This window comes from Chaetodon trifascialis, chromosome 5 (assembly GCF_039877785.1).
Source record: "Chaetodon trifascialis isolate fChaTrf1 chromosome 5, fChaTrf1.hap1, whole genome shotgun sequence".
NCBI lineage: Eukaryota > Metazoa > Chordata > Actinopteri > Chaetodontiformes > Chaetodontidae > Chaetodon > Chaetodon trifascialis.
The window spans coordinates 14,419,302-14,443,704 of NC_092060.1; the positions used below are offsets into that span (position 1 = coordinate 14,419,302).

General features: G+C 41.9%; 1 protein-coding gene across 2 annotated transcripts; it reads right to left on the minus strand.

Moving 5' to 3' along the window:
• Positions 1 to 104: 104 nt before the first annotated feature.
• Positions 105 to 24,390, minus strand: abcb7 (ATP-binding cassette, sub-family B (MDR/TAP), member 7). Of its 2 annotated transcripts, none has more exons than XM_070961978.1 (16): positions 24,215 to 24,390; positions 22,504 to 22,587; positions 22,342 to 22,419; positions 21,105 to 21,224; positions 16,296 to 16,428; positions 14,326 to 14,594; positions 13,544 to 13,632; positions 13,265 to 13,352; positions 9,974 to 10,148; positions 9,135 to 9,292; positions 7,364 to 7,527; positions 7,071 to 7,200; positions 6,460 to 6,631; positions 4,341 to 4,444; positions 3,507 to 3,614; positions 105 to 2,091 (listed from the first exon to the last, which is right to left on the minus strand). In XM_070961978.1, exons 1-16 carry the CDS (start codon positions 24,362 to 24,364, stop codon positions 1,873 to 1,875), a joined length of 2,241 nt encoding a protein of 746 aa, XP_070818079.1. In that variant the 5' UTR covers positions 24,365 to 24,390; the 3' UTR covers positions 105 to 1,872. The 2 variants fall into 2 exon arrangements, with proteins under 2 accessions (XP_070818079.1, XP_070818078.1); XM_070961977.1 differs by having other exon boundaries at positions 602 to 2,091; positions 24,137 to 24,374.
• Positions 24,391 to 24,403: the final 13 nt, after the last annotated feature.

The window sequence follows — 24,403 nt, forward strand, 5'->3', positions numbered from 1 at the left end:
TCTAAATGTACATACTGATATGTGATTGTGTCACAGTGGATGTAATTTTACATTGCTGTATTGATACACGTTGTTCTAGGGATGAACAATATGCAAAACAAAATCATAATGCAATTACTTTAATGGATAAGCTTGATTCAAATGTACACATACCTCAGATGAGATCAATCTTCTCATCTGACAACCAGAAAGCAAAAAGGCACGTGTCCTAAAATGTCAAACCATTCCTTTAATTACAGGGTAACGTTACCTCTTAAAGGACCAGTATGTAGGATTTAGTGGTATCTAGCAGTGAGGCTGCAGATTGTAACCTCGCCTCACTTTCCAAGCATGTAGGAGAACCTACAGCAGCTCCAGAGCCAGTGTTTGCTTTGTCCATTCCAGGCTCCTGTAGAAAGATGGCAATCCACCAAAGCTAACCAGCAGCTGAAGCCTTGAACTGACCACAGATAATGGAAGTGGTATCAATCTTCTCATCAAGCAATCTTGTGACCCCTCGTTCATCCATTGACCACCAGGGGTCTAACACAACCTCAGACGCTACAGAGAGTTTCCTTGGTATTAATGGTCTAAATACCTTAAACAGCCTGGAACAGCATGGACCTTAATATTTAGACAAAACCCAGTATTTATTAATGTCTGCAGAGTACTCACAGTCACAATAGTCCAGAATACAGAGAAACAAGCTTTATCATGGTGTGAATTGTACAAGACAGCCAACAAATTCTTTTTTCCCCACTTATAGATACAATCCCAAGGTTCACAGCCAAAACATCCCCCAGAAAATGAGGACATACACGTACTGTTAGTTTTTAAATATTAACACGTAACCTTCAGGAGGAAGTCTCTATGTTGTGATCGTACAATCCAAAAAGCTGTCTTAGCACTTTTTAAGATTTTATTAGAAGAAGCCTGTCAACTAAGGCTAAATGACATGACTGTAAGATGTTCCCAGAGGAGGCTTTCAAGTCGTTGCCTCGTAATGTGGCTCCAATTGTGGTGAAAACCATTCATGATTTATTAGAGTTTCTTCTTGTTGTTCTCAGAGTGCTATATTTACATGAATGTGACTGTGACATACTGCTAATTCACCGGGGAGTCCAAACATCCACATCGTGTTGTGATTCGCCTAAAAGACTTGATTATCTGCCAATTTTGGTATTTTTAGAACATCCATTGAAAACAGTGTCACGGGCAGTGTGCACTATGACTGAATCCCAGGGGAATTGTGAAAGAGTTCCTCAAACGATATACAGCAAAACAACATGTACTGCAAAATAATCGTCAGTACTTTCGCTGTGATCGCCTAATAGCAGAACAAACTGTCATGTGTGAATCTTACAATAAAATAAGCAAACTATAGGTTCAGTTTATTGTGAAAATAATTTAAAACATTTAAATCAAAACAAATTTTGTGTCAACATCAAGGCATATGTAAGTCATTACGCGCATTCTCATCTGCTTCCAGTGCAATGGAAGATGTCAATAAACCTGATGTTAAAAATGAGGAGGAGGGGGGGGGCAACCATGTTGACTAACAGATGTCTTACACACACGTATGTGATATACAAGGTCTCTTATGCTTGGCTTCAGCTGAGGCAACTGGCATAGAAGCTCCATCTCTGGACACCAGCCAGTGCTAAACACACTTGCTCCCTGTTCTGCTCCTCCTCCTTCACTTTGGCGAGCAGTGCCCTTTATTCACACGAGTAGGAGGAGGGGTAGTCACATGGGTGGGGGCCTGGCTGAAGTGGGCGTGGGTACAGGGGACGCACCCCTACCCCACTCCCTCCCCAGTGCTGCACAGATTCCAGCGGATTCCAGCATAGGCCATCTGTGAGGGATGAAGAGACATGGAGGTGGCAGCCTCTCTCAACAAGAGCAGTTCCCACAGCCCTTAACACTGTTCAGGATCTCCTCCTGCAATTTTTTCCTCTCCTCCTCCTTCTGGGATAAGCGCTCAGGCGGCAGCTTCGACGAGTTCTTGGTGCTGTTGAGGATTTTGCTGTTCTGAGTGTTCCACAGGTCTGCGTACAAGCTGCCTGGGAGGCTGAGGAGAGTGTTGTGGTCGCCTCGCTCGGCTACTTTGCCCTAGCGGAGAAAAAAAAAAAAGAAAAAAAAAATCATTAAAGAATTAAGGAAGAAGGAAACATATGAAACTTGCTGGGGGAAAAATGGCTGCAGCACACAAGTTAAATGAAGAGGCCATGAACAGAGTCCTATAGTTAGCATCTCCTCATGACCACACTCTCTGCGGAGAGTCAGCTCCCCCCTAGAATCCCTGCCGCCTCCCCAACAACTGTTGCAATTTCTCTCGCAAAAACACAGACTCGCAGACACACATGCACATGCACACGCAACGAACACACATCCCTCCCACACAGTCAAACACAAATGAAGGCACCCCCTTCCCCCACCTCCCATGAGCATGCAGAGGTGTTGGCATCATCTTTAGTGCACCCATGATGAGCACGTGACTGCTTCCGCTCGTTATTTTAATGAGCACCCCAGGCAGTCCTCTGCTGGTGACACCAGCAAACGCCATGGCGACATTATACGCAAACATGCCTCCTCGCCACGACCCTCTGATCCCTGCCATCTGACTCTGGAAACATGGAACGGCACATGCTCTCTCGCCGCAGTTCAAAGGAACCTCTTCTCATTTTATCCTATCTGACTCTAGCACCGGTGGAAAATGTCACTTCATCTATGATACATTTCATATCAACTCTTACTTTGCAGATAATAACCGACTTCGCTCTGTGTCTTTTTGTGCTTCACAGTGTCTCAAGCCCAACCCATTATGTGCTGCAGCATTTTCTCTTCACTTGAATATTTCTCTGATGCACAATGCAATTACAATGCACCAAAAAGATTCACTGCCTGTTTTTGAAATATTCTCTCTCTCCACAGCCCCTCCATCCTGACTTCAATACATCTGACCAAAAACTGTATAGATAAGCCATCTGAATAGCGATCTCCATTGAAAGACATGTTGAGTCCTGGATGAGGCCTCATCAGTGTCTTGGAAGCTGGCCCATACATTATTAGTCACCAAGACAAACAAGACACGCCATCTGACCAAAACAGCCAGTCGAGTCTGACTGCTTTAATGAGCCCTTATGGAGAAAATAATACATTCAATTCGACCAACAGTGTCCTGTTGTTGGTGAAGTTAATGAGAAAAGCTAAACAGTGCATGTTTTCATTATGTACGTTGCACAGAGGTAACTCAAAATAAATGAGTGGCAAAAACAGAGGCTAAGTTTGCTAAATTCTTGTTGCTAGCAGACACAGTGCACTGAAGGTCACGCAGAGTGCAGGTCATCATCCTTCCCTTCAATGCAAAAACCGTCTAATTGGACTGGCAATTAACACAGCGCATGTTTATACTCGAAAAACACTGAACCGTCATATTATTTGCTTTTTGTGAGGCTGGCATTAGAGCTGGAAAAGTTAATTAGGAAAAGCATGAGATCAAGTCAAAAATGTGGATGAGTTCTTACCTCATTGAGGACGATAATCTCGTCTGCGTCTACGACTGTGGAAAGCCTGTGGGCAATGAACACTGATGTCCTGTCCTTCACCATCTCCTTCATTGAACTCAGGATGTTCTGGAAGCATACAGAGTAACCTAATCACTCTTAAGTTTTAAAGGACTATCCTCTTATCCAAATAAATAAATAAATAGTTGCCCAGGTTTGCAACAATTGTGGTCTGCAAAAACAACAAAACAAAGGTGCTTGAATGACAGGATATATATGAAATGTACTCCCAAACTTGGATTTGAAAGAGAAGTTAAGTCAACAGAACGTTGCTCAGCAACATCCACTTTCATATGCTTTTCTTTCCAGTGTTTACATATGATAATTTAAAAATACAGTCATGGTGAGAAGCAACAGAAAATCGCAATTAACAACCACGTCTGCTGCTCCACCCTTTCTCCTGAAGTTTAGAGAGGGCATGCTGAACTTTCTCATTAAATGTAACATTTACAAAGACTGTGGGGTTTAAGCTGAGCTGCAGATTAAGTAGGAGAAAACAGTGGCAGGTGGCAAGGGAGAACATGGGGGTGGTGTGTGTGTGTGCGTTGAGAGGCAGTGGTGGTGACGGTGGTGGTGCGGGTGTGTATGTCACAGCAGGTATGTGATGCAGGAGTGAGCTGAATTATTGTGCACCTACAGCAGGTGACTGAGTGGGTGTTTGTTCAGCTAAACGTGTATGCAGGCACGGTGAGGTGTCAACCTGGACGTGCAGCAGAGGACGGCCATTTGTTGGTAGATTATGTACGCATGCCGGTGCCTGTCAGTGTGTATGTGTTCATGCGCTGTCAGGCCCACCTCTTCTGTGATAGAGTCGAGGGAGGATGTTGCCTCGTCATACAGGAGGATGGGAGGATTCTTCAGTATTGCGCGGGCGATGGCGACACGTTGCTTCTCCCCTCCTGAAAGAAAACAATAGATGTCACACATAAAAGCAGCCCAGGCTGAAGATGAAGGATTTGAAATATGGCCGGATGCAGCAGGTCTCTCTCTGGCCTCTCTCATCAGATAATTACCTCAACCGGAGGGCCGGCACTCAGACAATACTAATGCTACAGGCTTCAGACCGGTAAAACAGACTTTCATTTAATTGAGAAGAAAAATCAGCAGGATGCAAAGATTTCTCCCACTGCGTTTGACTCGGCCTTCATTACATATGAGCTGTGTGTGGCCTCTTGAAAGCACGCGGTATTCACAGATATAAATATTTCTGGCAGTGGAGAACAGCAATGAAGGAAGTTAGGCGCCTCACAGCCCAGACTGCCCCCTCCCCCCTCCTGAACCCCCCACCCCCCCGTCCTCTGACAAACTCACTGGCAGCTGTCACGTACAGCAGCAGTGAAATTAATGAGAAGTTAGTCCTGTCTTTATTTTGTCCGTTCTCTCACTCACTCAGTCACTCCACATAAAGAAATCTGTGCTGCCAGTAATTGCATCTTGAATGTTGAGTGAAAGTGCTCACACACTGTGTGTTTACGTGGGCTAAATGAGTTGCGGAGTGATGCTAGGAGCCAAATACTACCGTCTTGAGCTATCACTGCAGATCAAATAAGGCAACATGCCATTAAACAAGTTCACACGCTACGAAACACAGGACAACAAAATAGCAATGATGTCGCTGCAGATTGAGTCTCATAATAATTAGAGTTTTATCATTACTTTCTTTTACACAACAACAGCTCATAATCAAAGTCTTTTCACAGTTCTTTTCAACTGCCGCAGTTACGCAGAAAGTTTAATATAGTCTAGAGCTGTGCAAACTGAAATATTCCTCAGAGCATTTTACTGTCTCGGTCACATTCCTCTCGCAAAGCATAAAACATGGCAACTACCACCCTAATATATATTCTTGGCAGCAAATGGAGAACCACGCCAACCCTGATTCCAGAAAAGTTGAAATGCGTGTAAACATAAATAAAACTGAATGTAAAAATTTGCTAATCCTTTTTGACATATACTCAACTGAAAACTGTTCAAAAGACAATATATTAAATTTCTGACCTCATCAGCGTCATTGATTTTTGTAAATATCTGCTTATTCTGAATTTGATGCAGCAACATGTTTCAAACAGGTTGGGACAGGAGCAACAAAAGACTGGGAAAGATGTGGAATTCTCCAAAAACACAAAAACAAACAGGTTGATTGGTAACAGGTGATAGTATCATGATCGGGTATGAAAGGGGCATCCTGGAAAGGCTCAGTCGTTCACAAGCAAAGATGGAGCGAGCTTCACCACTTTGTGGATACATGATTGTTAAAGGACATTACTGCATGAGCTGAGGAACACTTTGTCAAACTGTTTTTATTTTTTTGGAACCAGGTTGTAGAAGACTTCAGCTCTTGGGCTCTGCTTTACTTCTACTAATAACTGTATGGAAATAACCATGTGTAAAGCGTACCTTCAAATCGAAAACATTTTAGACACAGCCCTTGTTTTTGGATATATTTGGTGGGTAATCACATAATGTTTAATGCAGGTGGGAGATCAGCCACAACAGCTACAATAATTTCTTGCTTAAGCCAATTATCAAACAAGCTGCAGACCATTCTGTGGTTCCAGCTTCTCGAATGTGAGGATTTGCTGCTTTTCTCCTCTTTTTTTTTCCAATTCTTTGTAAATGAAACATGTTTGGGTTTCAGACTGTTGGTTGGATAAAGTAAGGTCACCTTGGGCTTTAGGAAATTGTGACAGCCATTTTTCACGATTCTGTTTTCTAGATTAAACAACTGCTTTTAAAACACAATCGACAGATGAATCCATAATTTCACAACAACCTTTAAGTTACTGAAATAATTTCGGGGTTTTAAATGTTTTAGCTTAGTATACCACCTAAGGATACACAAAACACACAGCTCTTTTACTTGCTTCTGCAGAGGAGCCCATGTTCAAACAGTAGTCATAATAGTGCAGCAAACCTGACAGCTTGAGGCCCCGCTCCCCAACCTGGGTGTCATAGCCATGGGGCATCCTGAGGATAGCGTCATGGATGCCTGCGAGACGCGCCACTTGGTACACCTCCTCTTGTGTAGCGTTGATGTTCCCGTACTGCAGGTTGTAGAAGATGGTGTTGTGGAACAGAACGGCATCCTGACAACAACACAGTTACAGAGAGGAAAAAAAGAGGCTTCAGAGAATATTTTTATTGCAGCAGAGACAGAAACTGAGGACTGCAAATACAAAGACAAGGGTAGGAGGGAGAAAGAGAAAGAACTTAAATGACAAAATGTACCATCTGTTCAGATCAGCCTCTGAGCTCACGTGAAAGCCTAACTGCATTCTGCTTATTTCGAATGCTGTTAACTATTAATGTTGCATTGTTCTATGCTGCCCCCTTGTTGTCTATTATTATCAATTATAACTCACCCATATTATACATTTACTACTAAAAGTCATATCTAGACACATGTGCATTTTATTTGTGGTGAAGGAGCTCCAAATAGTAAAAAACAATCTCTGTGGTGTTGTTAAAAAAAACATTTGTCATCATTTGTTTTTGTGTATTTTACTGTGTCGATGTGCCTCAGACCTGAGGTATAACCCCCAAACACTTCCTCAGGCTGTCGAGGCTGACGTCTCGGATATTCTGCCCCCCTATGTAGATGTTCCCCCGCTGGGGCTCATAGAAGCGGAACAACAGCCGCACAATGGTGCTCTTCCTGCAACCAGACGTGGAACCAATCATCAGCATCATTCTGTCTGTGAGCCGCACCCCCACAGCCTACTGATGATAAGATTGTACTGCACATACAAATGAGATGCAACACACCTGACTAAAGATTTGACACTCAGTGTACTTGTGAAATGTGAAATGTGACCTACCCTGAACCACTGCCACCAACTATAGCCACCTTCTTCCCAGCAGGCACTTCGAAGGACACTCCGTTTAAGACTTTGTGGCCCTCCAGGTATTCAAAATACACATCCTCAAAGCGGATGGTGGCCTCCTGTGGTGTGATGGTTAATAGCGGGGCGAGATCCCTCTCCTAGAGAAAACCATCAGAGGGTTGAGACAGACGAAGCAGAGAGAGAGAGAGTAGACAGATACTGAACAGCCACTGGCAGACGAGGCCTAACATGATGCAACGTTACTCCAACACCTTGTAAAGAGGGATAACGCTGGAGCACAGAGCCAACACGGACTGCATAAAGCAGAGACATTCACAGCAAATTCAAGAGGTCGTTTCAAAAGACCGTCTCAATCTTCACACGCTGCCCTTCATGGCGACTGAAGGATCAATAGGCGTGAAAACTTTTGGTACATACTGAGCTGAGGCACAGTGCTGAGATACAGCCAAGGTCAGCAGAGAATAAAGCACTGTCCTTACTCTGAGAGTAAAAGCCTCATCTGGTCCTTTTCTATACCACCTAATAGCAACATAATCACCCTCAATCCACCTCAGCCAATTAATACAAATAACTCACAGTCCATTAGTGTAAACAGATGATAATTTTACACACCCTCTAACATGGAAAAAAGCCAAAATCATTTATTTTTTATTTTGTGGAGCAGTTTCAAGTGAGGGGGAGTTTAAATTATTTTACATCTACATAATAGGCCAATGTGTTGCACAAAAAAAAAAGAAAAAAAAGAAAAGCATTCAGACAGTAATGGCCTGTTGGGCTGTGCCATTCCACAGGGAATCACAATGGAGAGGAGTATTACTGATGAGTGAAAAATAACTGGACAGATTCATTTCTCCTACTGTAATTACAGGCTAGAGACGGGGACGGCATTCATAGTTAGTCAGCAGGCGCACATTTGCACTTAAATTTGCTCCTCTGATGCAAGATGGGCTGTGCCGTCATGTAAAAATAAAAGGTAAATGCAATGAAATGTCTGAAATGTCCCACAAAAACAGCCGATAGCTATGACATTGAAGAAAAAGAAGACTCATGAGTATATCTGAACTGTTCTAATGTCCATGTACGTTTAAGAACATCAATGATCAATTCATCAATTAGGATTAATTAACAAGCAGGTGTTTTGATAACCATTTGTCATTTTTCAAGCAAAAATGCCAAACATTTTTTGGTTTCAGCTTCTCAAATCTAAGGATTTTCTATTCTTCTTTGTCATATATGACAAATGGCAGATGAGTCAATACTGAAAATAAAGGATAGTTGCAACACTAGAAGGCAACTGAAAACCTCACGTTTTTGGTCTGTCATTTGAAAAACCTCACTGAAATCAACAATGAAATACAAATGTTGACACTGTGAAACAGCGCCTACTGACACTGACAAGGAAAGAAAGCAGCCCTTTTTACACACTACAAAATCAGTGAAATTTAGAGTGCATCAACTAAAATGGCTACTGATCACAAGTGGTTAATATATGCTCTGAATAAATCACCCAAAATCAGCTAATCACAGTTTTGCTGCAATTTGTCATAATATCCTGATGCAGATCACACTAACGCAGCAAGTAACATCGTGCCGCACAAGTGGCAATCAATGAGGAAGCACCTGAGTTTCTCTCCATTTCTGAAACGACATCTCTCGTTAGAGGAAGAGAAAATGCAAAAAACAAAACACAAAGAAATTTTGCAATTTACTGCCACAATGTGGAGAGCATGTCAGGCCGAGTTACCTTGATCCTGGTGTCGACGCTGAGCAGAGTGAAGAGAGTGTTCATGTCTATCAGGGCCTGCCGGGTCTCTCTGTACACTGTGCCCAGAAAGTTGAGGGGGAGGGAGAGCTGGAAGAGCAGGCCGTTCACCATCACCAGGTCTCCCACCGTCATGGTGCCTGCACAGCAGCAACAGAACAACTTACAGAGATGCACATAACCTAGCTCTATTGTATATGTGTATCTTTGGATGCAAGATCCAAAAAATAAAGAAATAACACTCAAACCATTTCTTCTTTCAAGTTGCGAAAGCAGACAAAGCATGTTACAGCCTGAAACTACCTCCACCCACTGTGATTTCATTTTCTGCATCAAGGTTATTTTATTTCCTATTCATGCCACTTTTTCATGCTTGCTGTGCTTTGTTCTCATTTAGTTTCTATTATCCAGTTCAGTCAGGGTTTTACTTGTCGTTTTCATCTGTCCATTTGATTTTGTTTTGAGGTGTGAGTTGTTTTTTTTGAAAGCTTTCTTATTTCCAAATGCACATTTTTCTCCTTTGTGCTGTGGACACAGATCATGTGCATGAAGAGGTGAATTCAGGTCAGGTGACAGGTACTTTGCACCTCGATGCTATCAAAGCTTTTCATGGTTTCTAGGTCTTTAGAGAAGGATTTTTCCAAATATTTGGACTCACACACAGAGTTGTGTTTTTGTCTTCACCTTAGAATTTAATGGTTTACATTATGGGGAGTTGCATTTTGTCCTCATAAAGAAGACGAGTCCTCACAATGTGACTGTAAACAGATTTATGTCCCCTTCACATGACCAATAGACAACCACAATCCTCACTCACTCACCTGCAGTAATGCCCTGGCTGGCCAGCAACATGATGCCTGTGAGGCCGACACTGAAAATGGCACTCTGACCAAAGTTGAGCATGGCGAGCGTGGACGTGGTTTTTAAAGAGGCCGACTCATAGGTCTTCAGGTATCCATCATACTTCTCAGCTTCATACTTCTCATTGTTGAAGTACTGTAGTAGAGATGAGGAACATGAAGAGAGGGAGGAGAGAAGGGGGTACAGGCCACGGAGATGGCAAAGGGATTCATAAAAGGAAAGATAGTTTGAGTTGAGAGAGAAAGAGGGAGAGACACAAAATATGGTTAAGGTTAGAGGTTAAGGAAGCATGGAGAGCAGTGTCAGGCAGATAGACATTTTAGCGCAGCCTGCCTCAAGGCTGCATTTGTTCTCAGTGACTGCTCTGGGTGTAGTCTGGGTCTCAGTTGGCCTCTAAAACACTTTTTCATGTCTCTGTATCTTCATCTCCTCCCCACTGATCTTAAAGGATGTGGAGGGTGATAAAACAAAATCCTCCTCAGCAAAGCAGGCTCTGGACCTGAAGCTCTGGCAGAGGACAGTGATTATGGCAAAACAACAGATTAGATGATATTAGGCAATGATAATGGCAGGGAAAGCCCAAATATCACTTGCAAGTTAAACAAGAATTGCTGCAGAATATTCATCATTGGCATTGTTGTCGGCCTCTGTATTTACATCTGCAACAGCTTACACAGACACCTACCAACAGACAACAGAAAGCTCTTAAGTGTTACACCACACAAGCAGCTCTAATTTTGATTAAGACATACAGCTATCGTTTAGACGAAAAAAAAAAAAACAACAACAACACCTTATGAATCAGCCACAAACACATCTCTTAAATTCAGCGCATAAAACTAAGGCATGATCACAACAACGACCCTCCTCAACTCTGCTGCCAATTACCTAATATTGCTGTTTGTTTAGTTTGCACTATTGTTCCTCTGCTCTGGTTAAGTGGGCGATTTGCTTCTCTAGCTAACGGCAGTGGTGCTGTGCTGCTACCGACTTGCCACTGATTTGCATATAGGGAAATGCAAGAAATCTCACACACAGAGAGAGAGAGAGAGAGAGAGAGAGAGAGAGAGAGAGTGAGAGAGAGAGAGAGAGAGAGAGAGAGAAAGAGAGAGAGAGAGAGAGAGAGAGCGAAGAAAGTAGCACACGGAGGACAAACAGAAGCAGTGCAAGGCACCATGTTCAGGTTCTCATCCAGCCCTTTGTGAAAGTGGAACGGATTTCTGAGTGGGTGGAGATCTAATTACATATGCACACTCACAGCTCAGAGTGATGCTAAATCCGGCCGCATTGGCACAGATGACACAAAATAACACAGAACAAAACGTTAAGGAAAACAGGACACAAAATAATAAAGCAAAGAAAATAACATGGGTACCAAAATATATCTAGAACAGCCAACAAAGCAGCCGAAACTGGATGGTGATTATGTTTATATGTGGACTATGTACAATGAGGTTACCTAGAAGGAAGCTTAAAGCAGCAAGAGATGAAGATTCAGGACAACCGTGCCACGAAGTGGTAAAAAAGTATAAAGCAATATTTACATCCACACCCCATTGCATCAGGCAAGGTGTCTGTATGAGCACACTCGCGCATAAACCACCCCGCCTGACAGCAGACATGGCAGACAGTGGCAGACACTTCCACTGCAAAACTAGAATTAAGACAACATTTGGGACATTGACTAAACCACAAAAATAGTCCTGAGAGTCCGGTGGTGACATTGTCATTGTTTGTAGCGACAGAAATGACATTTACAAAAAATGGAGAACAGGCTAACACCGAAGGAGAAGGGGAGCAGGACAGAGAGTGATGGAGACAAGACGGAGATAAAACTGTTAGCAAAGTAAAAACTTAAGAAATGATGGTTTTGTCCATTGTCTGGGTGAAAGGGTCAGTATAGAGCTTAAAGGTTCATCGACAGAAAACAAGCTGAAAACCATTTTGATAATTGGTAAGTCTAAAAGTAGTTTTTCAAATAATTATAACAATCATTATCTAGTTCCATCTGCTGAATTGTTGGGATTTGCAGCTTTTCTCTGTCTTTTGTGACAGAAAAATGAATATCTTGAGGATTTGGACAGTCATTCAGGCAAAATGAGCAATTTTAAGACATCACCTTGTGCTTGAGGAATTTTAGAATTTTACAAGCAATGAATAATAAAATTGGTAGATATATCAATAATTATATAGTATACAGTTGCACATAGCTCAGCATGTACACAACATATACAAAATTACCATCGTGATAAGTATCACTGCATTATCGCAATAATAAATTAGACCACGATCAAAAGTTAAACTCCTGTTCATTCCTTTGAAGTTTTCAATATTTTACAAGGATATATTTTTTTTCTAAAATGCTTGAGATCTATATAAACTTGGTGTCATCTCTTTCAGCATGAGAAGTGTGAACAAATGTATCTCAGTATGAGAAGTCCATCCCAATACAATTATATAGAGAGACAGTAACTGATAATATTGAATTATGCCAGCTGTCATTGGTTCTGATCAATACCTCAGCTCTAAAGGCAACAATGTGACTGCATTGGTCCAGTTCACACATCATGAAATACAGCAGAAGAGGTATGTTTGAAATCATTTTACCAGCTTTGAAGTTCTTCCTTGCTCAGATGGGCAACATAAAGTATCCAAACACTGGAAGTAGAATTTTTATAATCAACCTTATCACCTATTGACTTAGACAAGAATCATATCATACTATGTGAACATTTGAAATCTCACCAAATACTGAATCACTGCATAATAAAGGTTCCACAACCTCACTCTCAATCTGGGTCTGTGGGCTTACTTTGGCATGACACTGCACCATAATAACTAGGGGGAAACTTTGAGCAAACCTACGGTCGAGATTGGCAGTGGCTTTCAGTCCTTTCAGCCATAAATTCCAGTCCTCTCACTCAGAAAGACAAACTTGACTTGAGTTTAACTTGCACTTGTTATGAAAGAGAGTTCTGTGTGTGCAAGTGGTGAGAGTCAGAGAAAGAGAGGCAGAGAGATGAAGAGGGAGAGGGAGAGCTTTTCTTTGATTAAAAGGCAAATTCTGACAGTGGCAATCATGCCAGTGAAACACCATTACCACAGCCAAGTAAATATTTGTTCATGTCAATGTGCCTGGCTTAAGTGAGGAGAAGAAAAAGACTAGAAAGGAGGTGATAAAAGCGAGGGATTGTTGAAGAGTGGAGGGATGGGGATAAGGAATGTGCTTGTGAGGGGGGGATTGATCTCACCTTAACAGTCTCATAGTTAAGGAGGGAGTCGATCGCTGCGTTGCCGGCTTCATTGTCTGCTTTGTTCATTTCTATCCGGAAGCGAGTCCTGTGCACAGGCACATTCACAATCACATAAGCACTTTCTTAAGTACATACTGTATCTCAGCATATGAGTGAACACTGTTACTGTCAGCACACAAAACTATTCACTGACTCATATTCAAGTGACAATAAACATAAGACAACCATTTGAACTACAGACAGGCGCAGGACAAGCATAGACATCCTCATTGTTACCTCCACTGAGTGAGGAGAATGGTGAAGAGGGTATATGCTGATAAGGTACCCAAGGCCACTGCTGCAAACTGCCCACCACACTTGTAATACTGCAGAAGAGAAAAGCACAGTCAAAACAAAGGACCTCTCACACAGCCAGACTCAAGAGCTTTGTGATAAAAAGTCAAGCGACCGCATTAGACCGCTGGACCCCAACATTGGTGTCACAAGGCATTTTGAGAACGTACTGTTTTTGACCATTCCACTATGAAATTGAGTGTTACAAATGGAGGGGAAACTACAAGAACTAATCGTGCTAATGCTTTAGCTATTTGGGCAATGGAGTCTGCCCTCATTACAGGCAAGCTGACAGTATGGTCCAGAGTGGAATAATAACACGTGGCTATAGACGAGCCATTCTTCCAGTGGTGGCCAAGGAGGGGGGGTGTCTGTTCAGGCCATGCTCCACAGTAAGGACATTAAGCTGCTACAAAGCTTTGGGATTCATCATTGACACTAATGGGTTCTACGTTGCCACCAAAAGTTCATGGAGATTCTTATTCCATTTAGAATGTAAATGAGACAATATCCCCCAAATTAATTTCCAGACAATCTGCTGTGAAGAGTGTCAAGGTGATGAAAGGTCCTGAGCTAACATTAAGGAATGAAACAGTAACAGCAACAGCAACAAGAGATAAAAGCCAGAAAATTGTAAGCAGTGTTTCTGGTAGTGTCCAACAATGCTGAAGCTTATGATTACCATCATTAGTATCTGTGTGCGTGAATGTCATCCTGAGACTCACCAAAATGGCACTGACGAGGGCCATCTCGAAGGATGTGGGTCCTAAATTGAAGATGAGCGCACTGAGGACAAACGAGATGCCCCGCGTGCCACGGTCGATGGCCTTGGACAGAGCTCCTGTCTGGCGGCTGAGATGGAAACTCAGGTCCAGATTGTGCAAGTGCAGGAAGACGTTCTTGGCGATGCGTCGGATGGAGCTCTGGGCCACCTTGCCGAACACAGTGTTCCTCAGCTCGTTGAAGAGGGCTGCACAAGCCCGTGACACGCCATCTGGGAATAAGCGGAGGAGAAGGAGAGTTTAGCACACCTGCTGTGAAAAGCAGGGAGGTTCAGACAGCGGGGCTGAGCGTTACTGAGTGAGAATATATCCCCATCTTTAACACCGAAGACTGCTATGTAGCTCCAAAGTGATATGAGGCAGCAAAACAAGAATCTGACCGCTACCTTTCCTTACTCGTAAAATGTAATACAGTACTGGGACAGTCGAGACTAGACAGGGTCGAGGCTTGTCATCTACTCTACTACTCTACTGGTGGGGCAGGTTATTCACATCATCGTTGATCTGCAAGCACTGCAGTGCTACAGCAGCAGCCTCCCCGAGCCTCTGTAATTATAAAGCAGGATGCTGTCTGAAGCCTCACTACTATGACAGGCCAGCACACTGCAGACTGAGGGAAGGAGAGTATCTGAGTGTACACAAGTGCTTTCACTGTATATTGGCGAGGAGCCGGCTAACGTGTGTGAGTAAAATACATGAAAGGATGTGACTACGAGCTGTCGATGAACAGGCTTGACTTTAGTTTAGTTTTTTAAGGAAGCAGTGTGATACGCAGCGCTATAATAGCTTCAGTTTAATAAAATGGCTGATGTAATTCCACAACAGGCAATTATTTGATCCCTTACACTTCTCATAAAGCGTTATACAAGCAGATAGCTAGCATGACTGTCACAAATCAATATTAGTCTGCGTTTGAATGACACGTGGCCTTCCTGTGCCAATTTCACCGAGTAGTGTGAATACATGACTTGTCTGCTGAGACCAAAGTTGGGGTAATAATCGCTCTGTCTGCCGGTCTTCATGGGGCTGTAATGTGGCGTTAAATAGGAATGCTCATCTAATGAACAATGTGTCCACATCTGACAAGGTAGGATGAGCATTGTGCAACCCTTTCAGCCAAATTACACTCGTCACCACAGGCTCAGAGTACCGGGCCCCAAGTGTCACAAAGAGGGAACAAAAAATACAATACCTTTCTTTAAGAGCATCCCCTTCATTCTTCCTCGTCATCTTAATTCATCCTGTCTGGAGCCCTGTTCATGTGCTCCAATTATTCAAAAGGCAGCATTAGTGTGCAAGACCTAAGTGGGCTCATTAAAATAAGTGGCTACAGGGCTGAGCGTACGTTGCATCCAAGCTGATCTCACTCAAGGCCAGAGTGACTTGCGGTGGGGGTCAGTTTCACAATATTTATTTTTCTATTTTTGCTTTTCATCAGCAGCTCGGCGGAAAAAAATACTCTAATCAGGACAGAACTTCAGATTCACACTACATGTCACCCTTGACCCCTCTTGTATTCACAGGGCCCATGTGGACAAAGATGAGAAAACGAGAGGCGCTCTTGAGGGATGCAGTGATAGAAACATCCCTGGCATATCCAACCACTTTCAAAAAGGCATTAGCAATTTCTTCCCCACTGCTTAAGAAACATATCCAGCTCCATTTGCCTTGGGAGCACACAGGTATCATATGAAAAGTCGTCAGCTCTCACAAGACGGCCGTGTGGATTGATAAAAGTGAACTCGGGCGCAGAACAGAGCACATGATGTAAATAATGCCAGAGAGACGCAGAGGTTGCGGAGAGGCATTGATATGAATGTGTTGGAAAAGGTCAGGCTGTAGATAATAGGCAGTCCCACAGTCCCCTCTGATGAGCTCGGCACCTGCCACTGAAATACAAGTCTGGAACTCACAGCCAATCAGCACAGCCGTTGCCATGGTAGCGACAGTGCTTGGCGCGTCATTCAGGTTCAGCATGTGTCCCGACATCTGGTTAAGCTCGTCCACTGCATACTTAAACATGAAGGGCACCATCACATTGGTGATCTGAGGGAGGCAGAGGGGGAGGGAGGAAACGTTTAAAGGAGAAAAAATGAGAGGAAACATTTTCAAATAGCCTATTAGACTGACATATGTTCAATATAGTCCAGTGTCATTTTTCTAGTCCTCTGTAGTGCCTCACTATTTATGTATTTGCACCCTACATGCTTAGAAAGATGGATTTCTACTATTGTGAGGCATTTAATTCAACATCATCCATTCAGGCAAATTCAAGAAAATTTATTCGGGCTGAACAATATGGAAATGTATTACATGTGACTGCAATATGAGTGAAGATTTTCTGTGGCAATGATCGTTTTTGTATTTCATTTTCACCCAAAAAATACAAAAATGACGATCATGTGATTTTTGCTGGGATCTGTACCAAATGCTTCTGGAGAAAATGATTTGTAGGCTGTAGCACCACAATGCTTCATTTGTAATGGTATTTATAGTGGTATGTTGTGACACATTTTACCTTAATAAAAAAATTGTAGCTCCTACGATTTGGATATTACACTTGGCCATATTGTGATTTCAATAATATTTCAGTTAATTGTTCAGTCCTAATATGCGTTAGGGATGTTCCTAATTTCCCTGATGATTTAACAGAAATATAAACCTTAGTAGGTGACTAATCTAAAAGTAACAAAACACTCAGAAATCAGTCAAAATTAAGCACAATGTAATCTATTAGATCTATAGATTAAACATTATCTGAAAAAATATTGAGTATAACAGCCATGTTATTATTGACATTCTGACATGCTGCTGACATATATGGCACCTTGAGCTCGGCATCAAGGTTTCAGTGCCTGTCCACATGCTGGTCAACATGTCCTGGAAGATTTCAATGTCCCAGACAAACGGAAGACATTCTGGTCAAATATTATCTGTGTTTCTGGACCTTATTGTCAAGTGTTTTTGTGTGACAAATGACTATTGGGGACAATGATTTCAGTCCAGTACTGAGTGAGGGTGCTGCTGCCAGCAGCCATCAAACGGGCTGCAATGTAATCCTTCTAGGCATCTGTGCACCATCAATGTACGTTTGTTTTTGCCACTTCATTCAAACTCAACAGAAACAAAAAACCTCATCAAAACATTCTTGGTTCATCTGTCCACTGTTCCAACAATCACAACCAACTTTGGTGTGGGTGAAATAAACTCTTAATTCACAGGTAGCGAACATCAAAGAAGCAGCGGGGGAAAACAGTACGTAGAACCAGAATATTTTCATGACCGTAGAGATTAAAATACTTCGGACTTTAGCAGTTTTTCCCGGTAAAGGGGTTATGGGTAGGATAGGGTAATTACTGGATAATGGAAAGCCTGCTGTTCATTATGAACACATTATCCTGTCATTTGAACGTGTACATTAACAAGATAACAGTAATAACAGTAATAAGTTTAACAGACGAGTACTTCTGGTGCCGCAGAGCAAGGGTAGCAACATTTAATCCACTAGTCGCTTGTATGTATATGGGTTGTATGCTGTGTACGTGTATGCTGTGTACGTGTACGTGTGTGTGCGTGCGTGTGCGTGTATGTGTGTGTGTGTGTGTGTGTGTGTGTGTATTCTTCCTGACTGGCTGTGCTGGTGCCGGTGAGGTGGTTGGTGCTTCCTGCTAATGGAATTGAAATGGTTATTAGGCCTAATTAAAAGCACAGGGACAGCTGTGTGACTCAGGCTAGGCGGTCCGCTGCACATTAGGACATCCAGAGAGCACAGCAGCACACTGCAGAGCATTTTCATTTGAAACCCATTTCATTTGAACCTTTCAACCCCAAACACAGGGGAGGGCTTTTTTTTAACTTTTCTTTTTGTTCCTTTACTCCTGTCAAATTCAGCATGATACAATTTTGATGAAATAATAGTAAAACCATTATATAAAAACAGAGTTAAAAAAGATAAACCCACAGTGACCCTGCTAATGTCAAAGGACACCTAATAACGCACCATTTATAGTCGGTTCTCGCCTCATACACTTGGGTATTATACTCAGACAATAGACGTTCGCTGGGGTCCCTCAAGGGACAAACAATATCTTTGCTACCAAGACAACTGAACATGACACAAAAATAGCCTGAGCTATTATCACAGGGCCAAAACATGTCCACAATTTTAGCACTAATACAGGATAAGGATGGATGTGCTCTTTCAATCCACTAACGGCCAACTGGAGATTAAATCAACACCATGTCAATCTGCACCTGCCGATATGTCACCTCATAATAGAGGTAATGTGTCAAGTACTGGAGAAGAGGCTTGAGGCTATCGAGAATTAGCCTAAGTTATGTATGACGCACACACATGCATGCACACGCGTGCGCACACACACATGAGGTGCACAGACACAGATATGGTTTCATTCGAGAAAAACAAAAACAAGTTACTTGAAATGAAAATGTCACTGATATTGCGGAGCGCAGAGGTGTGATTCACTGTAACCACATAATTATTCAGTTGATTTAAAAATTGCCTCCACACTGCTGGTGGTTTCAGTTCAAACAGACAAACTGGAGAAATCGAGGCTAACTCCAGCCAAGCAGGAAAATAGGAGAAGGTTTGCATGTGTATCTTCACTCCATCCGTTGCCTGCACGCGCGCGCACACACATGCAGCCATGCCGAGCAGCAGCAGTACACGCTTATTTAGGAGCTGTGAATTTGTGATTGTTTTCCAAGGGGTAAATTAGAGACCATCAACAAATGAAGGGGAAATACATCATGCACTGATTGATCTTGCAATTAACTTAATTTAAAAATCGCTATCTCTTTTAAATGCACGCTGTTTTTAGTTTTACACGGGTTCTTTACACTGTGGAACAACCTGTGATGAGCGCTCATGTTGCTTGAGCAAAGGTTCGTCAAAGCACAAAGGTTAGCTGATTTAGCAAGGATGTATTTCTGATTCTAAATATTTGATTATATATGTAGATATATATATAATATATATTTTTAAAATCAGAACAGAGCTTTGATGTGTTTTGGCATTGGCCTAAAATTCTGCTACACTGTACTATGGCAGTCTGACACTCAGAGACCGCAACATCACTGTAGGTAATTTCCAAAATTACCAACCTTTTACAGATCAACAAGCTGACGTAAACAGATTGTAAAGCCTTGATTAGAGGTGATTGTTGATCCAGAAAGACTTAACAGCCGGTATAGCAATTCAGAAACCATCATGTGGCAACAATGACAACAAGCCAATAAAAAGCTCAACCCTGATGGTTTCTCTTTAGAAACACTGGCTACTCCTTTCTATTGCTTCTGAAGCAACAGACAATTTGTGAGCAGTGATCACTAATCCCAACCTACATGAATAAAATGGCTGCTGTAATAGCAAGATTAATTTCCAACAGTCATTTAGGAAGGTGAGTGTTTGAAATTTTTATGCTTAGAGGTGAAATTTTATGTAAATGTCAGAAGACCAGAAGATGCCTAAGTTATTCCCTGGTGTGACAAGTGGATACTTCAAATGCTTAAGATAGCAGTGCACCATTTCGCTGTGAAACTAGTTTTAGCGAAACCAGTGATGCTGCAGCCTTCTCTTAAAACAGGTTAGTGTTGAGAAAAGTTGTTCTGCCCACTCAAACTTCTTGGTTTAACGGTGACATTCTGTCTTTGACTCCTGACACTCATTTTAAATGCGGTTTTAACTTAAAAATTAACCTGTGTCACCTAATAATCTTGTGGGTATCATTGACGTCGGCAGCAACCTTGGATTGTCACTTCTCTCTTTCACTGGATTTTACAGTGAAAAGGCAGGGCTGCTTTTCACGGTGAGGCTCAGCAGAAAGAGGTGGCTCTGGGTCACAGCAACCACTTGCATGATTTATTATTGCTATTATTTGCATTGTGGGTATTGTTTATTGAACACCTTGATGATGTATGATCATAATACATCTCTATGCCCGTTTTTACCAGAGTAAAAGTTAATTATCACTATTTCTAATTTCCAATTCTCTGTGATGCACTACTTTCACAATTTCTTGCAAAACAGGGACAAAAAAATTAGCAGTGTGCAAGAAGGACCCTAAAACTGTGGGAATGGATGATGAGTGAAGACTAGAGAATGCGATTTCAGGTACCATAAAGGTAATAATACTTAACCATGTCTTAACCATGACCAAGTTGTATCTGAGAGAAGATGGCTCCTTATAATCAGAAGGAGCATGAGCTTTTGTTAAATTAGTTACTTTAGGGTTGGAGAAATCAACAAAGTAGAAAGCAAAAGTAAGATTCAGTGCTACCAAGAATAAATATGAAACAAGAACTGGAGCCTCTTGCAAGATCAGGCATGTCCAAACTATTCCACAATGGGCTGTGTGGCTGCAGGTTTTTCCTCCAACCAATTAAGAGGATGCAGTCTGACCAATCAGCTGTCTGAAGACTGAGATCAGCTGATGAAATGTGTCAAGTCTGGTGTGCTGCTGCCTGGTTGGAAAGAAAACCTTCAGCCACTCGGCCCTTTGTGGAATAGTTTGGACATGCCTGTGCTAGATGTTTAGTGGCTGAACTTTGAATTTAAAAAAATTCTTCCGTTGAGGGATATGCATATAAATAATGCTGCTTCATGTCGATAAAACAGATCAAATTAGCTTTATGTGACAAAAAAAGTAAAAATGTTGCTGATGTTGGCATGTTGATGCCCTGGACATTATCTGTAAACTTACCTTGGCTCCAGCGAGTAGGCCCAGAGAGATGGCAACACGAGCACGCAGGTCTGGTCTATTCTTTGGCCACACATAAGACAGCATTGCAGACAGGATCTGGGTTGAATTCACCTCCTTCAGCTGTGGAGAAGAAACAAAAGCAAAGCGTCTTCTTAGATAATGGCACCCTTAGTTTGATCAAGGAGTCTGTCCTGTAAGATACAGGTCAAATGGGTAAAAGAGCATTAACTATGCCACAATGTTAACTTTCCAACTGACCCTGTGTTTGCTCATATTGGTAACTAACTTGCATTTTGATTTCAGTGTGACAATCAAAATAAACTAAAGATAGCTCTCTGGGCAGACACGTGGAGCATCAAATGTCAAGGGGAGTCCCTTGGGGGGATCTGTGAGCAGCAATGACAGCAGAGTCTCCAGGTGGACTTGGGGATCCAGTCTGACACTACAAGTCCCAGGAGACACCTGGGCTGTCATCCCAGTTGAGAGCGTACTGGTGCCAACATGGCTGTTTACCCACGCTCCACCACACACCTGCCACAGGGACTCTCTGCAGGCCAAAGAATATGCAGTAATTCCACTAATCCACTCAATATGGTGGAAGCGCCATACAGCAGCACTGTATAGCAGCACCTCCAAGCAAATTACAGTGAAACTGTGCCCAACACCTGCCTTTAATCAAATACAATCAAGCAATATGCGACACTGCAAAAACAGGATTCACATTAGCAGTTGAATGCACCACTGAGGACAATAAAAGTCTGTTAGCCTAATTTTATTACAGTTTTTTATTATATCTAATAAATAGGATGTAACTAAAGCCTGCTCAGTTTGCATGCTGAGAATTTATACTGAAGAAAACTTGTATAGTTAATAAATAATTTTTTTGCCATGTAAAAGGCTGTTGCATGCACTGATCATGTGAAGACAGATATCACTATAGTGCTGAAATGATTAGCCAATTAATTGATTGGTCAAGGGTTTTTCAAACATTTCTGGGCAATAATCCAGTTTTAGGATTCCCAAATTCTCAATTAGACAGCTGTCAGACAGCCATGTGAGTAAAAATGCTTTTGCATAGAATTTTAAAGTTATAAAAAGAGAAAATATGTATTTCAAACCTAGTTCATATTTTATTTAAATATGTAAATACACAAGGCAAAATATCAGTCTTGGAAATCTTATGCGACTCACGAAAAGAAAACAGTTACCTAAAAATAAAAGCAGGAACTGTACTCACAACATTTTTTGGATCTGCATTTAGCCGTCCTCCTGCATTTCCGTGCCAACATGTTCTTTTGTCTATAATCTGCAAATGCTGTAGAGACATCATTCATTGTTATTTTATGTTTGATTCTAGGTAACAGACACTGATTCACAATTATTTCTCAAACATGCTTACTTTTGCAGCCTCTAAAATCCGATGACTGTTTTCGCCTCTGCTTGTGCTCCATGTAGCTGTTCGTAGGTGTGGAGGGGAACTCAACTGAAACACAAGAGACGTCTTATTCGACTGATGATTCTAATTTCAGGAAATTCATTTTTATGGATGTTCTGATCCACACAAACAGGTAAAACAAACTGCAAACACATTCAATTCTGTTCTAAACAATCAAGCACACCACCACATTTTCTTTCCTGTGTGTTTTCACCAAAAAGGTCACAGTTTAAAGGCAGAGTTCAAAGTTTGCACAAGGGTTGGGGACGTACTGAACAAATAAGAGGACAAGTTTCAGGATAAGCTTCAGGACTGGTTTGAGAAGCCTCTGTAAATGTTTCGATAGCTGTTGTTTTTTAACCATGGATATGTCACTAATTAATTTCAACCAATGTGAAATCAATGGAAGCAATACGGGTTCAAAACCCTTCTGAGATTGTGACATGATGTCCGGAAACAGTTTCATGTACATCACTGAAAAGAAGACAGGGACTGTTTGTGAAGGATAAAAACTACTAACACGCCTACAGAGGCTGACCACTTGATAACAGAAGATATCCTGAGGGTGGTTTAAGATAGGCGCACTGAGCTTAAACTAACCCTGTGTTGCACCTACATTGAGACTCTGAAAATACACATCTTTATCAAAGATATGAGTGGGCCAATATTGGATATCTTTATCTCCTTGAGGACACTTTGCTCTATCTATGATGACCAAGCACATCATGTAACTACTGTAACATGTAACTACTGTAAATACACATTTGAGAACAGCATAATTTGTAATGAGCCGAATAAGCTGGTAATTTGACACATTTGCTTACTTATTCCAGTGTCATCCAGATTACGTTATACATCAACTGTAAGGTTGCAAACTGATCTTAAATCACAAAAGGTTAAGTAGCTTTTACTATCCACATAAAACACACCATTCACTGTACTAGGTAGCTAAAACTAATGCAGCGACCTTAATGAAATAAATGGGAGGACTAACCATTGTAGACATTACAGAGCATTACATTATTGGTGATTGTAGAACTCATGACAGGGCGGTTGCATTGGACTTTATTAGTTTTATCAAAATAATGGCTGCCAGCTGAGTGGCTGTTAAAAAGTTTTCAAGTAATCATTAAGAAACTGTGATGACAGCTGTATCGGCAGCACCGTTTGGGTGGGACAGACAGACAGACAGTCGTTATCTAACATAATGTTCACTCACTCGTCACTTACAACATGTGACATGTCAGACTTACCGACATGCTACAGCGTTAGCTCAGGAAACAGTGACTGCTGGTATTAAATAAACAATGGCAATAAACCGGTCACTTAGCATACAAAGCTAAGGGGCGAGGAGTAGACCCCATTGTAACCATTCACAATGATGTTTAATGAATCATAATGACGTTAATGTTAACAGAGATAACGCAACTGTTACAACAGTTAGCCAGTTAGCTAACTCAGCATTTAAGCCAAGTTAGCCGGCTACTTGACTGACATTTTTATTTACAAGACATGGACGACGATTAAAAACAAACAAGAAACGCTAACCCAAACATGTCACCTAACTTCCCGTAAAGTTATCGTTAGTTAGACGTACTTTCCCTCTCTGTCCTTGCACGGTGACTGTCGCACCAAAAACACTGTGTCCTCTCCGACCAGCTGGCCCCTCACTCACCAGATATGTACTTTGTCGTTTAGGGTCCGTCCCGCTTTGACTGCGACTTTTACTCCAAATATGATATGAGCTCGTCTGTCGAAGGAGAAGCGCTAGTTTTCGTCTTTGGAAGTGAAAGCCGCATTTCAGCGGTACCAACACCGGCGCCATGTTGACGAAGAAGGAAGGCGGTTTGTCAACACGCCGGGA

Coding starts and splice junctions, on each gene's coding strand:
- abcb7 (XM_070961977.1), bottom strand. CDS start 24,364: ATGGCGCCGGTGTTGGTACCGCTGAAATGCGGCTTTCACTTCCAAAGA. Junction 22,588..24,136: donor TGCAAGGACAGAGAGGGAAA/GTACGTCTAACT, acceptor CTTGTGTTTCAG/TTGAGTTCCCCTCCACACCT. Junction 22,420..22,503: donor GGATTTTAGAGGCTGCAAAA/GTAAGCATGTTT, acceptor ATGTCTCTACAG/CATTTGCAGATTATAGACAA.